Source organism: Dermacentor albipictus, chromosome 5, assembly GCF_038994185.2.
Source record: "Dermacentor albipictus isolate Rhodes 1998 colony chromosome 5, USDA_Dalb.pri_finalv2, whole genome shotgun sequence".
NCBI lineage: Eukaryota > Metazoa > Arthropoda > Arachnida > Ixodida > Ixodidae > Dermacentor > Dermacentor albipictus.
In genome coordinates, this window is record NC_091825.1 from 14,165,741 (window position 1) to 14,183,771 (window position 18,031).

The 18,031-nt window shown below is 45.8% G+C and overlaps 1 protein-coding gene across 13 annotated transcripts in view; it reads right to left on the reverse strand.

The window, feature by feature from the left end:
* The window catches only part of Tmem43 (Transmembrane protein 43), a 210,947-nt gene that overhangs the window by 30,297 nt on the left and 162,619 nt on the right, over positions 1-18,031 (reverse strand). For all 13 annotated transcript variants that reach the window (XR_011514400.1, XR_011514401.1, XM_070538296.1 and 10 more), the window contains 2 exons: positions 7,178-7,290; positions 3,500-3,559 (listed from right to left, as the gene is read on the reverse strand). Coding sequence is in view for 11 of the 13 variants with exons in the window: in XM_070538296.1 (XP_070394397.1) it covers positions 3,500-3,559; positions 7,178-7,290 (173 nt within the window). In the remaining 2 variants the exon portion in view is untranslated. The remainder of the gene's footprint in view (positions 1-3,499; positions 3,560-7,177; positions 7,291-18,031) is intronic.

Here is an 18,031-nt window from a genome sequence, read left to right on the forward strand (position 1 = left end):
TCTTGTGAGGTGTTGGACACGTGCTCTTGCGAGCGAGAAGTTCCCAGACAGGTCCTGCCTCGGAGGGCAAGACCCCTGCGCCCACCAGCCCGGAGGACGATGGGGCTCCCTGAGGGATTTGGCTGTGCCGGCTGTTACCAGCGCTGGAAGGGGCCGGGGAGGTTGGGGCAGGCTCGGCTGCACCCACCTTCGGGGTGGGTCGCCCCGTCTGAGACAGAGCAGCGCTGGCTGCAACCGCCGCGGAGGCAGATGGCGTAACTGCCGACTCGCTCGTTATGGGTCGGACAGCCGCCGGTGGCCGTTGTGTCGCTGCCCCCTGACATGTCACATTGGCAAAACTTTTCTTGGGCAGGTATGAAACCCGCTTGCGTGCCTCCTTGAATGATATATTCTCTTTTACTTTGATCGTTACGATTTCTTTTTCTTTCTTCCAGGAGGGGCACGACCGCGAGTATGCGATGTGCTCCCCGTCACAGTTTACACAGTGGAGAGCGTTCTCACAAGCTTCAGAGGTGTGTTCTTGAGCGCTGCATTTTGCACAAGTTTGGCGGCCTTGGCAGCTCTGCGAGCTGTCGAGGCCGCCAAACATCAGAGTGGATTTGGCACGTACAGCCTAACACGGAGCTTGATGTACTCGGCCTCGATTGACTTGGGCAAGATACTTGATCCAAAAGTAATTATTAAGTGCTTCGTCTGAATCTCTTTACCATTCCACCTCATCTTAATTCCTCTGACATTGATCACATTATGCTCATTGAAGCCGTCCAGGAGTTCCGCCTCAGTCACCTCAAGCAAATCATCATCCGACACAACACCTTGGGTGGTGTTCATTGTACGGTGCGGGGTTACTGTTATGGGGGTTTCCCCAAATGACACTAGTTTCGGTAGTTTCTTATATTGTTTAACATCACGGAGCTCCAAGAGGAGGTCGCCGCTTGCCATCCTCGACACCTTGTAACCTGGAGCAAAAACATCAGTCAGGGACTTTGAAACAAGGAATGGTGAAATGGTTTGCACTGCTTTGTTTGACTTTTCAGAGTGAATAACTTGGAAGCGGGGGAAATTTTGTATTTGGTGTCTGAAAAACTGGAATAAATCTTCGGGGCGTCCTCAATTCTGAGGGCGATCAGGAAGTTGGGGGAAAGAAGTTTCCATGAAAATATGAAAAATTCGGCAATAGCGCTGACCGCCCACCACGGAGCCCAACGAGGGGACGCGGCAGAGCTTGCATACACGTCTGCACGACACCAGTCATACGCCATCGCTATATACCAAATATGGAGTACCCAAAGTAGTATAGCTACACAAGGTTAACCCTTGCCGCCGTGGAAAAAGGAAGTAAATGGAAGAGAGAAGACAGAAAAGGTCAAAAAGTGAGACATAAAGACGAAGGTTTGAGGAGAGAGGGACAGGAAAAGGCGACTGCCGATTTCCTCCAGGTGAGTCAGTCTGGAGGTGCCGTCTATGTGAAGCCGAGGCTGAAGAAGTGTGTTGCCTCCACCATTGTTGGACCTTAAAGGTCCAAACACCCAGCATCGGCTCAACCCCCAGGACTACCTTTTTCCCAGACACGGCTAAGCCATGCACAGCTACACGCGGGAGGGTCCGACCCTCGTGTGCTCGGGTACGTGGTGTCGCAACACACCAAACGCCTGCTGATGCAGACGCCCCTGCGGGGTTCAGTAAGTAAGCTGGTGCATTGTATATTTGTTACTTTTAGCAATATTTGCAAAGCAACCTTAACACGATCAATCATCACGGGCAAAGACAAACCGGTATTGCACCTAACACCAGAGCAACATGCTGCATTATCAAAAAGTGCAGAGAATGGCCAAGTGTCAGTGCCTAATTAACGAGACAGCTTTCACAAGCGATTAATGGCAGTTTCCATAAGCAGGGACACTTATAACTTTTGAATGAACAAAAAAGTGTTTTCAATATCTGTGCTGACTCAGCATTGTGTATCATTTTATTTATTTGCGAAGCACTGCTATCGAAGATACACGCCCTGACAAAACTAAGTAAGTTCAGCAAATGCATTCACCTGCGAAGGCATTCTATGGAGTGTCATGGAGTGTTACTAAACATCTGACAACCTGCAAATGACGGCACTAGCTCAAAGTTACATTGCCATCTGACAGGGTTATTGTTTGCCGACTTCTTTTGCCTTGCTGTAGTCATCTTTCTCATTGTAATAACTAATTCAGAAATAAATCATTCACAGCAATCAAATGCGGCCACACACACTTTGTTGTTGGCATCCCATACTACTTTAATTTATTTTGTATGATGACATCAGCTTCGTAATAGGTCTGCGTTGTGACCATCCCTTACTGTTCTCGCCCTCTCAGCTCCTTGCCTAAGAGCAAACATTAAAATTGACTCAAGCAGCAGAAGTATGCGAACCAGTTCAATGAAAGTGATGCAGAAAGATGGACATTCCATGACCTCCTAAGTGTCACAAAACAAATCATCATGCTTTAGCAATTGAATGCAGTGACACAGTGGAATTCTGCTGTAGTTCAGTTACGGTCTCACAGTCCTAAAGCAAGTGCTCTGCCGCTTTTTTCCTTGTAAAGTAATAATTTGCACAGAACAAATTGCAACAATGTGCTTTATGCTGCTCTAGCCTCCTATCATAATACGGTAGGCTCCACAACTTTTAATGCAATTCAATTTCCTTTGCATAAAAGGCAAGAGCATCCACTTAAAGCTACTACATTTAGTAACTTGACAAAGTGATCATATTGCCCCCAAGACAAGATGCCAACAAACCATTAACAGAAAATTATGCATGTACAGCATAATGAAATGCAAGGTGTCTGAAAAATAACTGTGAAGTGAGAAAAACAAAAATATGATGGAAAGTGTGAATAACATTGCTGTTTCACTTGCGAATAGCGCAAGGCCCGTAGTTTCATCTGGTAACACTAGACGATGTTATTTGCATACTTCCTAAATTGTGTGCCACAGGCAGCCACTGCTCCACACACTGCACAGGTACACTGGGTGTGTAAGTGCACAGTGGAAGCGTCTGTTTTACTTACGGCATGGGAAGTGATCACCACAGGTGATGCTGAAAACGTCCACCACCACCTTGAAGACATGTCTGCGCACGAAGACTCATATTGTTAAACGCTCGGTGGAGGGCTGCTCAAGTTATCAGTGCAATATGCTGAGTAATGACTGTCTGTGGCACCCTAATTCTATTTTGAAGACAGATACTGACGCATGGGACAACTGCTATACAGTGAATTGAAACAAACTCTTCTACAAATTGAAACGAAGCCTTCACATAAGCCTCCCTACCATTACACTAATGGATCATGTGCCAGCAATCTGTTACTCCTGAGCTGACCCAACTATTTGAGCCAAGCAAGCTTACTGCTCATAAGCTGTTGCTCCAAGCCAATCAGCATGCATATTTTCACTTGCAAGCACTGAAAACAAAAGAGTACATGGCAATATTCTGTGCCCAAAATTTGATCAACCTACCTACCTTGTCACCTTGGGGGCCAAGAATACCGGCCACAAGAAACGAGATCCGCATGTCCCCAACCTGTGGGACATTAGGGAACGACAATGACGCACCATAAAAGGTTCCCACGCTCCCAAGAATAACCGCATTGCAGACTTCAACATGACACTTATTATGACTCAGTTGCTTGGCAAGTAGCGGAGCTTATTGTATCTTCTTGCAGAAGATCACAAAGACATTTGGGTACTATGGTCCGAAATATTGCACCATGAAAACACTACGTACAAATGTGAAGATATGTTGCCTGTATTTCTAATTGGCATATGTCTTCCTGTAGTTAGGTAAACACATCTGCAAGTGCGTAATTACTTATGTGACACTTTTACTTGTTTAGTGTAAGCAAGGTGCAAATAATGGCACAATAAGCTAATGGTAAATTATGTACAAAAATTAATGAAATTTAACATGTGAATGAACTTGGTTCTTGAAAAATGAGCATCTGAGGTACATATTGGATATGTAAGAGCCAGGAAGGTCCTCTGGGTGGGTTAGTCGATTAACCAATGTACAGAAGAAAAATTGTTATCTCATTATCTGGAGAATTCCATCATGGCAATGATGCAAAACTAAGCAAAGCTGCATGTACAATTTTGCTCATGGGGAATGTTAATTTACTGCAGTCTACTTGTGCAGTGTAACCCTGCTAATATGTATGCAGTAAAAACATGGCATGCACCAAATGGCAGCATATCTCATCCAATACTTTACAAGTGTGGAATGGCAAGAAAACAAAAAAACAAAACAACACACAACAAAAAAAGAAAGAACACTAATCATTTGCTTTAGGATGCTGTTATAGCTGAATGTGCACAATGAAGCACAAGCGAAAAGATGCACCTTTCTCAGATAGTGAAGAAACTGACACAAGAGCGCCTGAACTTTTTTAATCTGGAGTGCCTGTACAACCTCTCCCATCAGTTTGGCACCAATATCTGCATAATAGTAGTACTCATATTTCTTCAACCCTAGGTGCACCACTGCAGTCTCCATGGTGATGGCCGAAGTGGCCAGTGATAATATTTTTGCTGTGTGTTACTGGTGCTCCTTGCAGTGTGGCCTAGGGCGCATGCTGCGCTGCGACAATTTCATGCACAACATTTTTTTCATTACTTAGTCTCCTTTCTTTAGGTTACACTGGCTTCTTTGCAAAGCCTGTCGTTGTAAGGTTCAGAATGGAAAGGCTACTTCAGTCCTTGCTTCACCCTTCTTCAGGTTATGGGTAGTGGGATGCCTGTAAAGAATTACTACATGGAACACATTTCCTTTCCAATCATGTTTATCAGTACAGCCCTCTTCAGCTGGGCTCTTCCAAGCTTTTCCAGCATTTCTTCCTTCTATTTAGGACAGAATAGCACAGGGACTGACGACATGTCCTTGAAAACTGGAATGCATTTGTTATGCAGAGCACTGTTAAAACATGAGCATACTCTGGTGCATTCTGAAGTACAAGATCGGTTTCTTGGCCCTCGGTGTAAAAAACCAACACACATATCTACGACAATCAAGTTCTACACTTAGAAAAAGAAAAAAGGCATCAAACAGAATTTTTCATGTCAGAGATAAGAATGCTATGCACTGTTTAAGAACCAAAAAAGAGAGAGAGAGAGAGAGAACTACATGAGAATAACATACTGGCAGCTTCTGTTCATTACAAACTAACATATGTACTGAGAAATTTCAACAGCTGGCATTCATCTGCACTCCTTCACCATGTGCTGCCTTATTCGCTGGCACCCCTTAGCATATAGAAATGATGGACAGGGGGGCTACTTTACGACTATGTTTATAGTGGTATGAATGAGACTGAGAGGCCCAATTTTTATTCAGTCATATAAGCAGTACGAGATGTACAATGTTGACAAGAGGTATCTAATACACCTTATGTGCGGTGAACATGCGGACTAGCCTTACCGACAGACTGAGAGGGCATGAATATAATGGGAAACTTATGCACAAAGGCTGGCCCTTGGCAAAAGGCAATACTCTGAGCTGGCATAAAGATCAACCTAAGAATGTTATTGACACACAAAAGACTGCACTTAGGCTACAACTGTGTCAGCACCGCTTCCATAGGCTTGGCAGAGAACAAATGGCATCTTCTTAGGCATGAGCACAGGTAGCCTCTTTCATTGTCACAAGTTTTACTAAGCACGATGGACTATTAATGGTTGTGTGATGTATGTGTGCATATGCCTTGCACGCTTTTCCCTGTATTTGTTAGAATTCATCAATGACCCTAGCATGCTCTTCCGGTGTGTCCCATGTTCCGACACAAAAAAATGAATTATACAAATACAAAAACCCATCAGTGCACAAAGGACACAAACCACAGAAACAATAAAAGAAGCATCAATACAGCACTGTGTTCCAGCTATTAGGAAACATGCCCACACGTATTCATTGAGTATTGTTTCTTCCTAGTGTGCTGGGCACTTCATCTTTTGAAAGTATTCATGGAACGTCTAGGCAAAACAAGCACCAAACAAAGTATGCACAAGGCATGCACAGAAAGATATATGGCCACTCTCTCCCCTAACCTTTTTGTCTTATACCTTTCTCATGGCCACAGGTCAGCTCAGATGCCCACTGGGAGTTGAGACAGTTACGATGCCTATGGGCCCTTCATTTCTGTACTCCATTTCATCTTGCACTATTAATGCCACTACCCTTGTGATTATTCTGACACAAATGCCAGCTTTCTGCATGTAAGATGCGCTGGCGTAATGCACAAGCTACCCATTTGCAGAAAGCAAGGAAACTTGGGCAACGATTTTGTTTCACTGCAAGGACCACAACACGAGGGGAAATATTGGGGGGAATAATGGAAAGTAAAAGAGACAAGTGCATCAGTAAGCCAAGTGTTGTCCTTTGTGGGAAGGAATTATGGTTTTTAAAAGAGCAGATTTTTTTGTTCAGTGTGAGTCACTCCTTGGATTTCTCTTTTGTTTTTTGTGCCCGTTTGTACTTGGCACGCTTTTTCCCCCTACTTCCTATGAGACAACGCTTAGGTTTCGGTTTTTTTCTTTTCTGCTGGCTCTGTTGTGCATGTGCACCTTTATATCTTTACCATAAATTTTTCTTTGTCAAGTTAAGCATATATGCTACATTTATATATTTTTATGAATAAACTTGTAGTTGTGCTGTAAGATGTTTTTTGTAGTTATCTATAGCTGCTCTGTATTAAGTTTTTCTAGATGATAATAATGAGAGGTCTCCTTTACAGTCTGTTAACTCTGGGATCTCTCTTTGTAAGTGTACCCCAGATTTTGTAAATTTATTATGCCAATAAACCAAAATGCTTACGTGTGGCACAATCTCTTTGTCCCTATCTGTGTTAGTGCTGTTTTGTCAAGTATGAACCTAATCATCCGTTTGCACTATCCCTGTTGATTCAGTAACTTCTTGATTGGCGTGATCCGTGCATTCTTCTAATACAAAATCTTGAAACACTATTCTGCAGCCAGAGTCACACACATGAACCTCAAGATGACATAGCTATTTACATTATACTCGCAGAGCTTTTTGGTCACAAGCATATTTTTCGTGTTCTTTCTGCACTGATTCACCCCTACGAAGTCACTATTACAAGCGCCTGAATTGGTGATGTTGAGCAATTGAGGTGCAATATTTTCACCTCACCTTTGGCTTCTCGGGTGTTCCACCAGATTCAGTCAGGTACAGAAAGTTCTTGTTGCCTTGATCGGTGATTACAGCATCCAGAGGGTGGAAGTTATCAATCATGGAAATCAAACCTGCAGAGGAATCGCACAGTCCCACAAGATGCATGGATGGGTGCAGTGGCGACTATTTCTTCACTGGGTAACAAAGCTTGGCCAGTGCAAGTTAAAGTTGGCCCTGCTATTGCAATAGGTCTTTGCATATTTATGAGGTTCCCTTCACCACATCGCACTTCTTAAAGCAAAGCTGGCTCCCCCCTTTAGGTTTTCGGGACGAGTAAAGTGGACTGCAAACAGTGTGACCAAACGCTGGTGGGCCAATTGTGATGACGCCAATGCATGTCCTTGGAAAAGCCTTAATGTGGGCTGCTAATGCGGGCCGCTCCTCAGCCGGTGCAAGGTCACCTTGTGGCATTAACCAACAAAATTAACTAATAAGTGTCCCCTAGCAACATATTTCAGCAGATATATAATGGGAAACTATCACATGACTTTGATGATTATTCATCAATGGTTTCCGCACAATGTCTTTATTGCCCATCTGTCAGCAGCTGTCGCTACCATTCAGATGAGGAAAGGAAGTTTCAAACCTTCCATGCTTGACAGCTGCACATCAAATGGAAGCCACACTGATGCTGCTTGCACTCCAACAGACACTGAGTCCGCATATACACACTGAATTAAAATGTTTTTCAAGAAAGTTAACTCCAATGAAAAGAGCACATTCACACACAAGCAATATGTTAGGAAAAGTGAATAGGATGTTACTTACATTGAGCATATGAGTACAGTAATATATGCAAGATTAATATGCAGAAGACAAACATAATGCTCAATAGCCTGGCAAGGGAACAAGAGTTCAAGATCGCCAGTCAGTCTCTGAAGGAGTATGCTTATCTAGGGTCAATTACTCACAGGTGACAGGACCCTGATTATGAGAAGGAAATTCACAGAAAAATAAAAATGGGTTGGTGTGCATACGGCAGACATCGCCAGATCCTGATTGGAAGCATACCATTATCATTGAAAAGAAAGGTGTACGACCAATGCATTCTACCGGTGCTAACATATGGGGCAGAAACTTGAAGGTTGACAAAGAAGCTCGAGAACAAGTTAAGGGCCACGCAAAGAGTGATGGAACGAAGAATGTTAGGCGTAATGTTAAGACAGAAGACGAAAGTGGTGTGCATAAGAGAGCAAACAGGAATAGTCGATGTTCTAATTGACATTAAGTAAAAAAAAGGGGGGGGGGAGGGAGCTGGGCAGGCAGTGTAATGCGTAGGGTGGACCATTAGAGTTACAGAATGGGTGCCAAGAGAAGGGGAGTGCAGTGGAGGATGGCAGATAACTAGGTGGAGTGATTTAATTAGAAAATTCACAGGTGCAAGTTGGAATCTTGGAATCGGTTGGCACAGGACAGGGGTAATTGGAGATCACAGGGAGAGGCCTTCATTCTGCAGCGGACATAATATAGGCTGATGATGACGAATGCAATAATGAATTAAAATGAAATTGAGAGTGAGATGGAACTCTCTTGGTTCGGGCTGGAACATGATGAAATAAAGCAAGACACACTGACGACGAAAGATTTTTCGGCTCCCACACAAATCAAACAAGACTTCTGTGTTGGGGCCGAAATGTCAACTTTAGAAAATCTTTTGTGGTCAGTGTCTTGTTTTATTTCACCAATACTGAATTAAGAATAGCAATAGTATGCCTACAACACTCCATCCGCCTTCCATAATTTCACATGTAAAAAAGCTTTTCATTGAGCAAATTTCTGCCTACTAGTGTGTGGAGAGGCCACTAACAGCGGAGCAAGAAGGCTGATGCAAATAGTAGTGCACTGCGCACTATTGACCCCGTGAAGACAATTCTCATGAAGTGCAAGCATTGCATGCACCATGCTCCCTGCTGCCACCACCACCTATGACTCCCTTATGCACAGCACAAGTGGACAACTTGCAGAAAGGCCCAAGTTCAACAAAAGGAATACTGCTCATAAGGGAGCAAGACAGTTCAGAGAAGACTTTCACTGCAGCTAGGCAACCCCAGTCTACATTATAAAAATGAACTTCTTGCAGAGTAAGTTGGTGTGGTTTTTTTTTTCAATTCTTTTCAACAGCGCAAAGTAGACAACACACAGGGAGTGCCTCTCTTTCATCAACGCTTTCGTTATCATGCCTATAGAAATTGATCAATTTGATCGACAGTTTTTTCTACACATTGTTAAATTTTTCCCTTGGAATTATTCTACCAACAATACCATGCACTGTCTGAAATGACGATTGAACTTTAGCTCTTTGTCAGACTTGATCATTTTTGGCTGATTTGAGAGTCTGAATATATACAATTTCGACTGGAGGTTTCATCGAAACTAGCCTCTAGTGTAACAATGCAAAATATTCACTTTGGTCAACTCGGCAACATAATTTTTAAATGACAATAGTAGGGAATAAATGAGAGAAGAAGGGGAACCGACAGGCTCGATTTTGTTAAATATGACCACATAAAGCTTACAGACAATAAAGCCAAGGAAAGCATCGGTGAAATTAACTGTGGTTAAAACTGGAATGTAGAAGATAATGAGGAAAGGTGAAATGAAAGTGCACGAAAAGATAACTTGTTGCTCCTGAAAGCCAAGCCCTCTACCTCCGCATTATGCATGTGTTGCACAACCATAAACATATATACTAGTGAAATTAAATACTAGTACTATAAATAAATACTAGTAAACATAAAAACAGTAGAACCTCGTTGATGCATTCCCATTACGTACGTTTTCCTGGCACCAATGTTTGCAATCGAGAAAACAAAAAAATGACCCATTAGAGTTATGCTAGAGTTTTACCAGTTCATAGGTTCCAGGAAAACACGATTTTTCAGTACCAACATTACGTATGTTGCCAAACTGCGATCGTAAGACACGTTTTCCGGCCGCTGGATCTCAGGTAAACAAGAAAATGTGCAAGGTGTACACAAGCGAGAAGAGTATACACAGCTGCCTGTTGTCGCAGCTTCAGTGCAACACTCACCTGCCCGTCTCACGTGAAAATGCCGGTGCGCACTTAGCTCCTGACTTCGGTACCAGCAAACCTCTGGAGTCATCGCACGCCACATTCACATCTACCGCTGCCAAACCTACAGCAATAAGCGTCTTCAGCTATCCGTTTTATAGCATGTGGTGCATAGTACCATCGGTAACTTACTGCACGCTTTTAGTAGGCGATAATCCCAAGGCACCACCGTTCTCTGATACAGGCGGCACTATGTGGCCATCACATTTCATTTTGGCGGCATCTGGCTTTGCCCACCAGCTTGATTTCCTTTTTTTTCCCCATGGCCCTCTTAAAACGCCATTGATAGGGAAACAACAATATAAGTCTCGGGCCGGTGGTGCACCACCAGCTCGACGCGCGTCGGTGTATAGTGCCAAATTGATCCACGCGACGCTTCGCATTACATAGGTGTCAACAATAGGGTAAAATTTTTTTAGTCACTTCGGATCGTATGTTTTCCCGGTAGCTATGGTAGCTCAATTGGTAGAGCATCACACACGTGATGCAACGACGTGGGATCATTCCCCACTTGCAGCAAGTTGTTTTTTTATCCACTTTCAATTCCATTAATTTATCATTTCTTTAATTCAGTTAGTAAGTACAAGTAACTCCCTCTGTGTTGTCCTTGGTGTCTTTGTTTGTTGGCTTCTTATGATAGGTTTTCCCGGTTAGTACGATTTTCATCGCGGTTTTTTCCAAAACGTATGAACAAGGTTCTACAGTGCTAGTAAACTAGGACTAGTTATACTACACTACGTTATGATGAGCAAAATGAGAACAAGGTGAAAGGGGGAGCCAATGTTTCGACTAGTGGACTTGTCTTTTTCAAGGCGCCATATGCTTTCCTCGTCACAGTATATATAGGTAGGGTTCTTCTAAAGAGGAGAGGGGGTAAGGAGGGTGGGTGCGCCAACTAGCGAAGGTGTGCTAGCGGCGAGGATGTAGAATTGAGAATAAAGGAGTGCAGTGCACAAGGCCGGTGACACGGCCATCCGTCAGCTATGTGTCAATGGCGTGCACAGCACCCCTCTATTACCTGTTTCGCTGGTGGTCGTGGGCTATCGTGCTTCTGAAAGAGATGATAGTAGTAGCGGCAGAAATCGGGGCTCATGAAAAGAAAAGTATGTAGAAGAAAATACTGACATGGAATAAATGAATAAATAAAAGGAAGAAAGGCGGAAAAAGGAGAAAAAAAAACCAGAAAAAAAACCACTAAGCAACTAAACTATATGTTGTTGCCTATAGCTTGAAATTTAGCATAGCAAATAGATTCTAAAGCTCTCTTTGAAACGTTTATGCCTATTGGTTGCAATGTCTTGAACATATATGGATAAGGTACGATTCTCAGTATTTCTTTTCTCATTCTGAACAGAAATTTGACTGTAAGATGTAGAGCTTAAGTTCGTCAAAGTTATGACCTGGTTGGTTGAAATGCTCGGTGATGGCTTTGGGAAGATTTTTAGCTGTGTCCAGGAGATGTCCGTTTAATATGACATTCATTGATTGTCCCGTTTCAATGATATATTGTTTCTTACAGAAGGAACATTCAAGCTTATAAATCACCTTCGAACTTGTACAAATAAAGCTAGTTTTGACTTCGTGTGTATAACTGTTTATGGTGCACTTAATTTTAATGTCCCTTTCAAGGTGCCTGCAGGTTTTGCACCTGGGGCGACAACATGCTTTTATTACGGGGAATGATGTCGGCTGACTTTGCGTGCACTAATGTGTCTTGAAAGTTTCTGTTGGGGTGACAGGTAACCCTTGGTACATCCAGGAATGCTTTTCTCATATGCTTGTTACTTGATAATAATGGGTAGTATTTTCTTAGGATGTTGTTTATGTTTAGGAGTGCATTAGAATATTTTGTTATAAAGGCCAGCGCTCTGTCAGATTCTAGTGTGGGCTGTCTCTTCGCCAATTCCGACTGCCCCTCCGATCTTGACGCGGCATCGTAAGCTCCATCGAGAGCAACTTGGGGATAGTTCCTTTCTAGTGTTGTTTTAAGATCATTTGGTGGATATAATCGCTGTCTTTACTGCAGATTCTTTTTATTAGTTTAGCTTGTCTGAAAAAATTCCTTGCTAGCAGACTCCAGTCGACTAGTGCGAACGCGCAAACATCGGCTCCCGTTTCTGTAAATGTTTTCAGTCGAAAAAACAACTCATCTTCAGCTAATTTCCACACTATTTGATGCAGTTCATCTTGAGGGGCACGCTGACACCACGTTCTTACCAGTGGGTGGTCACTTCGCCATTTATCGGGACGTTTTACCCCGACCCCGCTACACGATTGCTAGGCCTATTCGACTAGGCCTGCTTTCCCGGAGAAGGCACATCGACGAGGCCTAGCTCTCGCACACCACCGAGAGCCCACTACTCCCAAGAATGTCCATGCAAGTGACAGTAGAGGGGGAGGACATCACCCCCGAGGAGTGCCTGCAGTCCAGATAGAGGACGGCCAATTCGAAGCGCATGTCGCGAAGCCAGCCTGGCACCAGCAGTCGGGAAAGTTCCACATAATGTGGCAGCGGCTGTGGCAGGTCCCACACCCCCGCCGACGGTGGCATCAAGAAACGCCTTGCCGCAGCATCGATGCTCCTCGCCTGCCGAGGCAGCGCATTAAGATCATCGTCCGCCCCAGAGGCGGGATGAACGTCAGGAGGATCAGCCAGATCAAGGTGACCCAGGCACTGGCCACGGCAACTCAGCTTGCGCCTGCCAAAATGGAGGGGAACATTGTCTGCCCCAATGTGGTCCAAAACATCTTTGTCGTGAGTACACAGACGGAGAAGAACGCCCGCGCTTGCGTGGGGGTGAAAGCTCTACTCGTGGGGCCCACTCTATACAAAGTCAACTTGTACTTGGCGGTGCCGTGAAAGGGGATCGTGCGAGGCGTCGACATCGAATTTGACAACAACCAGCTGCACGACATGATTGCCCAGCCAAGGAATCCCAAGGCCCTCAATATGAAATGCATCAAGGACACCACCACAATCGTCATTCTTTTCGACGGGCGCAAAGTGCTGAAGTACGAATGTGCGGTGCCAGCATGCTTTGCTGTAAGCTCTACAGACACCAGACAGACGTTTCCTACACCTTCGGGAGGCTGGGTCACCACGCTGATGTGTGCCAGGCCCTGGAGAAAACAATTTGCAGGGATGTGGACTCGCATCCCCCGGCGAACACCACGAGTGCTTACCCAAGTGCGCCCTCTGCGGGGGGGCCTAATCTCACGGTGGACAAGGCCTGCAAACAACGCTTCCAAGTGCCCTACGTCGTTTGTTGCAAAAGGAGGCTGCAAAAGTGCACAGAGAAAACACCTGCACTGCAAGTGACGTCCAGCTGCCAAGTACGTGATCCGAGCGTGCCCCAGGCGTCCTTGAGGGGGCGCTCCACCACTCCAGCTGGCCGCATGCAGCCGGTCCAGAGGACGCTCCCGCTCCAGGAGGCGCTCTTGCTCGAAGGTCAGTATCCAGGAGACCACCTGGGCCAATCGAGTGAAGCAGAAGCCTCCAAAGGTAACCTAGGGTTCACTGCCAGAGCAGAGCAATCCTAGAGTCGTTCACTTAGAGCAGGAGAATGCGCAGCTCAGCACTGCGATGCAGCAACTCAGAGCCGAGTTCGAGTCCTTTCGCAAGTCAAGTTTGTCCGCACCACCCGCGCTGGCTCCCAGAAAGCTCGTCGTGGAGGCGCCGGCGCTGGCACGGTCTGCCAAGAAGCAGGCCCTCACAGCCCCTGATGAGGGAAAAGGGGACCTTGAGGAATTCCAAAGCGAGATTAGGAACTCCATGAAGGACACCTGTAAGTGTCAGTGAGCCAGTACACAGCCTCCAAGGCTCAGTTATGAACTTAATAGAACTGGTGGTGAACACCGTCGAGAGCAGGGTCAACACCCTTGAAATTATAAGGCTCAGCCTCAGGAAGCCAATTCCCAGCTCCTTGGGTGCGTTTAGAAATGGTGCACCCTCAGAGGTGGAGGGTTTCAAACGCAATAAGCAAGCCCTTATAAACCCTATAAGCAAGGTCACGCAAAAGTTTTCTAAACATGGCAGGTCAGGATAAAGGATTCCTAATCTGGCAGTGGAACTGCGCCAGGTTCTTGCCGAAAAGGGTGGTCCTGCAGCAGTTTGTTTGTCCACGCGAGCGTAAACTGCACATCATTTTATTACAGTAAACTCTCAGACAGTTTCGCTGCAAGGTTACAGGGCTCATTCTGTCTTTGCCCTGGGCAGGAGTGGCATTTGCTTCCTCATGTCGAAACGATGTTCTTTTCTCATACACTTCATGCACATAGACCACAGCAAGGTCGTGCGTTCGCTAATTTAAATCATTCCCAATGCCTGGCTAAAATCCAACATCTTTATTTTCAACATATACAGTTCTTCCAGGGACCAAAGAGACCACTTCATGTCCTTTGGGGCGAAGGCTGCGGGGCTGGCATCGAGCTCTCCACTGGTGGTCACGGGCGACCTCAACGCCCTGCACTGCGTCGACCGCGAAGAGGAGCAACCTCTGGCAAACGGCCGCCGATCATGCGCTCTTACTTCTTGACAGACCCGTCCTTCCCCACCAGAATGGGCACTTCGATCACCAGCGACTCCACGCCGAATCACCTTCGTCAAGGGGGTACGTGGAGCCAACCTCATGGAGTAACCTGCACGAGAACTTGGGTAGCGATCACCTCATCCTGGCCACCTTCTTCAAGGTGTCAAACATGGAGACATGGACAGGGTTTAAGTTCCAAGGGTTTGTCAGTTCGTTCCTCTGCGCAGGCGCGCCATTCTCAAGGTGGACGAGCTAAAGTCTGATTCCTTCGAGCGGCGAGCGGGCGGCACCCCTCAGGACGCGGTCGTCTCGCCACTTCTCTTCAACATCGCCATGCACGGACTCTCTCTGCGCATCTCTCCGAGGTGGATGGCGTTAATCACGCTCTTTACGCCGACACCAGTGAAGGCAGAGTTACGGAATCACTACAGTTGGCCCTGAGCTGTACGGAGGAATTCTTGGTGGGTTGTCAGGCTCTCTTTCTCGCCTGCAGGGAAAAGGACCCTCGAGGCGCTGGGTTGCAACCCCAGTGCCGTCAGGGAAAGGCGGTGTGCGCTCGACGCTGGGATGCGGGAGGCCATCATGATCTTGTCATTCCCAGGCAACGTGCGCCCACTACATGATGTAGGCAGACGCCAGGCCAGGCGGCCGCACTTCTCGGATCCGTTGCCGGCGATCCACGGTCGGTCTCAGTCGTCATCGATGCCCAATATGGCTCGTCCAACCGGTTAGTGGCGGCCGTGGTAGATCACTGGGGCAACCACCTTAACGCCGTGTCGGTGCGGGGCTCGTCCCCAGCACTTGCGGAACAGGTCACGGTGGCCCTCACCCTCAGGGACGGCAGCAGACTGCAGGTCTACACGGATTCTCAGTTGGCGGTCAGGGCCCTCACCACGGGTTCGGTCTAGAGGGAGGCGGCCACCCTGCTTTGCGGCAGGCGCGTCGCCCCCCACGTCATCACTTGGTTCCTGGCCCACATGTGGCCTCGGGTCTCCCCCATCGTTCCCAACGCCAACGAGCTGGCCCACGCCTGTGCGCGTGAACTCACCCACCGTGCCGGGAAAAAACCACTCACGGGCGCAGATGCAGACACGGACGCAGGGCTCCACGACAACTCACGTGTACTCCACACGTTCAACGACATTACAAAGCACTATCAGCTCGGCAGGAGGGTTTATTTTCAATTTGTGCAGCTGGCGCACATCCCCATCATCTAGATGCTGGAGAACTGGAAAACCTTGGAATAAGGCATTACCGGGACAGAATGAAAATTTTCTTCTTACTCTATAACAGTCAATCCACCACCACCACCACCACCACCATCATCATCAGCCTGGCTACGCCCACTGCAGGGCAAAAGCCTCTCCCATACTACTCCAACTACCCCGGTCATGTACTAATTGTGGCCATGTTGTCCCTGCAAACTTCTTAATCTCATCCGCCCACCTAACTTTCTGCCGTCCCCTGCTACGCTTCCCTTCCCTTGGAATTCAGTCCATAACCCTTAATGACCATCGGTTATCTTCCCTCCTCATTACATGTCCTGCCCATGCCCATTTGTTTTTCTTGACTTCAACAAAAAAGTCATTAACTCGCGTTTGTTCCCTCACCCAATCTGCTCTTTTCTTATCCCTTAACGTTACACCCAGCATTCTTCTTTCCATAGCTCGTTGCGTCGTCCTCAATTTAAGTAGAACCCTTTGAGTAGGCCTCCAGGTTTCTGCCCCATAGGTAAGTACCGGTAAGACACAGCTGTTATACACTTTTCTCTTGAGGGATAATGGCAACCTGCTGTACATAATCTGAGAATGCCTGCCAAACGCATCCAAACGCATCCCAGCCCATTCTTATTGTTCTGGTTATTATAGTCTCATGATCCGGATACGCGGTCACTACCTGCCCTAAGTAGATGTATTCCTTTACCACTTCCAGTGCCTTGCAACCTATCGTAAACTGCTGTTCTCTTCAGAGACTGTTAAACATTACTTTAGTTTTCTGCATATTAATTTTTCGACCCGCCTTTCTACTTTGCCTGCCCAGGCCAGTGAGCATGCATTGCAATTGGTCCCCTGAGGTACTAAGCAAGGCAATATCATCGGCGAATTGCAAGTTACTAAGGTATTCTCCATTAATTCTTATCCCCAATTCTTCCCAATCCAGGTCTCTGAATACCTCCTGTAAACATGCTGTGAATAGCATCGGAGAGATCGTACCTCCCTGCCTGACGCCTTTCTTTATTGGGATTTTGTTGCTTTCTTTATGGAGGACTACGGGGGCTGTGGAGCCGCTATATACATGTTTCAGTATTTTCACATACGGCTCGTCTACACACCAATTCCGTAATGCCTCCATGACTGCTGATGTTTCGACTGAATCAAACGCTTTCTCGTAATCAATTAAAGCTATATATAACGGTTGGTTATACTCCATACATTTCTCTATCACCTGCTTGATAGTGTGAATATGGACTATTGCTGAGTAGCTTTTACGAAATCCTGCCTGGTCATTTGGTTGACAAAAGTCTCAGGAATAGATAAAACATTATATATTCTACTGGCTAGCCACCACTGCAAGCGCTTTTATCACAACAAGAAGGTTAGGGATTTTTCCTGCTGGACCAATGCATTTTAATATTTCCTTTTCCCAAGCACAATTTCTAAATGGAACGCATTACCTACTACAACTGTTGACTGTCCTACAGTTTCTTCCTTTCTTTCTGCACTTTGTGAATACATCATAGCATTCATCCCTCTTCTCTACCCATCAAATCTTGATTGTGAAAAGATTTCTCTTATGCTGTTTGTTATGCAGATTCTCGTTCAGTGTCTGCTACCTTGTTTTATCTTATTTTATACTTGTGTTTTGTTCCAAATGCCCACTCCTGCCCAAGGCCTGGTAACAAGGCTGGCAGTACTTGTAAAATAAAAATAATAAATTCTTCCTCGTATATGGCCTTGAACCTTCCTGTACACTTCATATAATTCTCCATTACCGACCTGATTCATCCGTCTGAACATTGCTGTCCGAGTCTTCCAGATACGTTGAGGAATGCCATTAGCTCACCCAATTTTTTACGATTGAAGACCGTTGGCAGCAAAAGTTCCGTCACGATGACGACCGATCCACCAGCGCATTTCAGCTGGACTCTTTAGCCTGACTCTGGATATTGCTACACGTGTGTGATATTTGCTTGTTTGAATGAGGCGCGTG